The following is a 3194-nucleotide window of genomic DNA, read 5'->3' as shown; positions in this document are numbered from 1 at the left end:
TGGGAATTGGTATTTTAAAACTTTTTTGTGTGGAAAAGTGTCATTAAGACAAACCTTGGATGGGAAAAAGTCGTTTACTCTTTAATAATATTAAATATTCTTTGAAAATATACTGTACTATACTAGGATAATAAGAGTTGCCAAATTTGATGCAGTAACTTGTCAATGATCATCGAGAAATATGACAAGATGCCCAATCAGCATCACAATAGGCAATAAGGTGTAATTGCTTTGTGGAGGAGAATAATATTCCAAGACCAGGATTCTATTTGACATACTTCAAGACTCTTATAGCAGCTTGCATATGAGAATGTTTGGGTAAATGCATATGTTGACTCAAACTCTAAACTAAGTAACATATATCAGGACGTGTCATACATAGATAAATGAGCTTGCCAACTAACCTTTGGTAAGAAGAAAGATCTACTAACAAGGGATCAGCTTTGGTTTCACCTGAAATCCGGTCAAGTGCTACAGAAGTTAATTTCAAATGTTGTCCAGAGGGAGTGTCTACAGGTTGAGCGGCTACCAAACCAGCTTCAGAAAGAATCTCCAAAGCATATTTTCGCTGATTGAGAACAATACCTTTGCTTGACCTACTAACTTCCATCCCCAAAAAATATCGCATGTGTCCAAGATCCTTTATTTTGAACTTGAAATTGAGATATCTCTTCACTTCAGCAATGACAGTGCGGTTATTACTTGTAAGGAGAATGTCATCAACATAAACTAACAATATGACAAAGCTGGATCCTTGCCTCTTAGTAAACAAAGAGTAATAATTCTTGGACTGTTGAAAACCATTGTGAAGAAGAGCAGTAGTAAACTTATGGTGCTATTGTCTGGAGGCTTGTTTTAAGCCATATAGAGACTTGAGTAACTTAAAAACTGTATTCTTACTCTGGCCAGTATGTCAAGCCCCTAGGGAATTCTCATATAAATTTCTTCCTGTAAATCTCCTTGTAGAAAAGCATTAAAGACATCCATTTGAAACAATGACCAGTTATTCATAGCAACCAAAGCCAATACAGCACGAACAGTAACCATTTTAGCAACAGGGGGAAAAGTTTCAGTATAATCTAACCCTCTTGCTAAATATAGCCCTTGGATACAAGGTGAGCTTTATACCTTTCGATACTCCCATCAGCTTTAAGTTTGATTTTGTACACCTATTTACAGCCTATGGCTTTTCTTCCAGGTGGAAGAGGAACTAATTCTCATGTGTTATTTGATTCCAAAGTAAGAATCCCATTTTCCATAGCAACTCTCCAATCATGGTGTTGGATAGCTTGTTGATAGGTTTTAGGTTCTGTATGGGTAGATAAAGAAGAAAGCATACACTAATATGTGTGGGATAAATGAGAATAGGAAACAAAATTAGAAATGGGATACTTGGTGTTATTGGACATATCATAATATGTGTGCCATATGGGAGGTCTAGTGGTTCTAATTGATTTCCTGGATAAAGAAGGTTGTATAGACTGAGAAACAACATTGGGATTAATAAAAAAACCAGGATCAGTAGAAGAAATATTACCTGAAGAACAAGAGCTATGGATAGGTGCATATGAAGGATTGGATTCAGAACTGGACATGAAGCCAATAGGGGCAAAACCAAAACTAGTTTTTGCATTGGGAAATAAAGTTGTATACTCTGTATATAGTTTGGAATCAAAATATGGAAAAATGTTTTCAAAAAACTCAACATTTCGAATAACAAGATACAACATCTCTTCTAAGTTGTATCTTGTTATTAGAAATGTTAAAAGCTTTATACCCTTTTTGAAAAGTAGGATAACCCAAAAAAATGCGAGGTAAAGCTCTTGGACTAAATTTATCTGTGTTGGGTAAAACATTGGCATAACAAAGACATCCAAATACTCTTAAATTGGTCAAGTCTAGTGCTTTATGGAAAAGAATTTCATAATGAGATTTATTATTTAAAAGAGGTGTAGGAACTCTATTAAGTATTTATGTAACAATGGGAATGCAGTCTCCCCATAAATGAATAGGAACATGAGATTGAAATTTTAGTGCTCTTGCAATATTCAGTATATGTCGATGCTTCCTTTCTACAACCCCATTTTTTGGGGTGTGTAAGAACATGCCTTTATTAAAAAAACGTTGTTCCATTGTCTATCCTAATTTTCTTAGGTGTAAGAGAAAATTAATTTTGAATCATCAAAATGAATTATTTGAACACATGAAAAGTATTAGATTTCGTAACCATTAAAAAGGTCCAAGTTGCTCGTGAATGATCATCAACCAATGTAAGAAAATATTTGAAACCATTGTATGTTGGATCCTTCTAAGGACCCCAAATGTCAATATGTAAAAGATAAAAAATATGAGCTAAAGAAGATAGGCTATGTGAAAAAGATTTTTTGCATTGCTTAGCCATAGGACAAATTTTACAATGGCGAAATGATTCTTGTACAGAGATGTGCTTAAGAGAAGGAATCGATTTTATTCTAGAAAAAGATGGATGTCCTAATCTATGATGCCAAATAGTAGCATTAACACTAGTACAAGCAGTCAAGATTGGTGTACAATCTGATTTATTTTCTATAACAGAGTAAGACAGATTATTAGCATGTGGCATAACCAGATAGTAGAGCCCATGATATTTTTTACCAATCGCTATCATTGACCCAGTCCATAGGTCCCGAAACAAGCAAAAATGAGGAAAAAATATGACAGTAACATGATTGTCTTTACAAAATTTAGAAACAGATAACAAGTTATAGTGAAAGTGAGGGACAAAAAGAACTTTTTGGATTTTTATCTGTGAGGAAAGGGATATATCACTAGTATGGGTAATAGGTGTGGTCATACCATTTGGAATTTAACACTAGGTTTTTTTTAAGAGTTGTATGGAGAAACATTTTCCAAACTTTGAAATGCAAAAGTCATATGGTCATTAGTTCCTGTATCAAGAATCCAGGCATTATGTAAAATTGTGCCAAGAAGAGAAGTGATATTACCTACTACATTAGCGATGATTTTAGAGTCTGCCTAAGCCAGGTTAGAGTTAATACTTGAACGATCCTTGCCAAGAAGTTTCATAATTTCTAGGTACTGTGTTGGAGTAAAAAGACTTGAAGGTTTGCTTATAGATGCAGAAGTCCTTTGTGGATCATCCATCACAGGAGATTCACTATGATTTGTAGCAGGAGTCTTATGATCTGTCACTT

The 3194-nt window shown here is 34.4% G+C and overlaps 1 protein-coding gene across 1 annotated transcript; it reads right to left on the bottom strand.

Moving 5' to 3' along the window:
• Positions 1–343: 343 nt before the first annotated feature.
• LOC116143684 (uncharacterized mitochondrial protein AtMg00810-like) lies at positions 344–1047 on the bottom strand. The gene is made up of 2 exons (XM_031429125.1): positions 982–1047; positions 344–790 (listed from the first exon to the last, which is right to left on the bottom strand). The coding sequence occupies exons 1-2, from the start codon at positions 1045–1047 to the stop codon at positions 344–346; spliced, it is 513 nt and encodes a 170-aa protein (XP_031284985.1).
• Positions 1048–3194: the final 2147 nt, after the last annotated feature.

The sequence above is a fragment of the Pistacia vera genome, unplaced genomic scaffold (assembly GCF_008641045.1).
Source record: "Pistacia vera cultivar Batoury unplaced genomic scaffold, PisVer_v2 Contig432, whole genome shotgun sequence".
Lineage (NCBI taxonomy): Eukaryota > Viridiplantae > Streptophyta > Magnoliopsida > Sapindales > Anacardiaceae > Pistacia > Pistacia vera.
The sequence above is the reverse complement of the archived record's forward strand: the minus strand, read 5'-3'. Positions and strand labels throughout refer to the sequence as shown.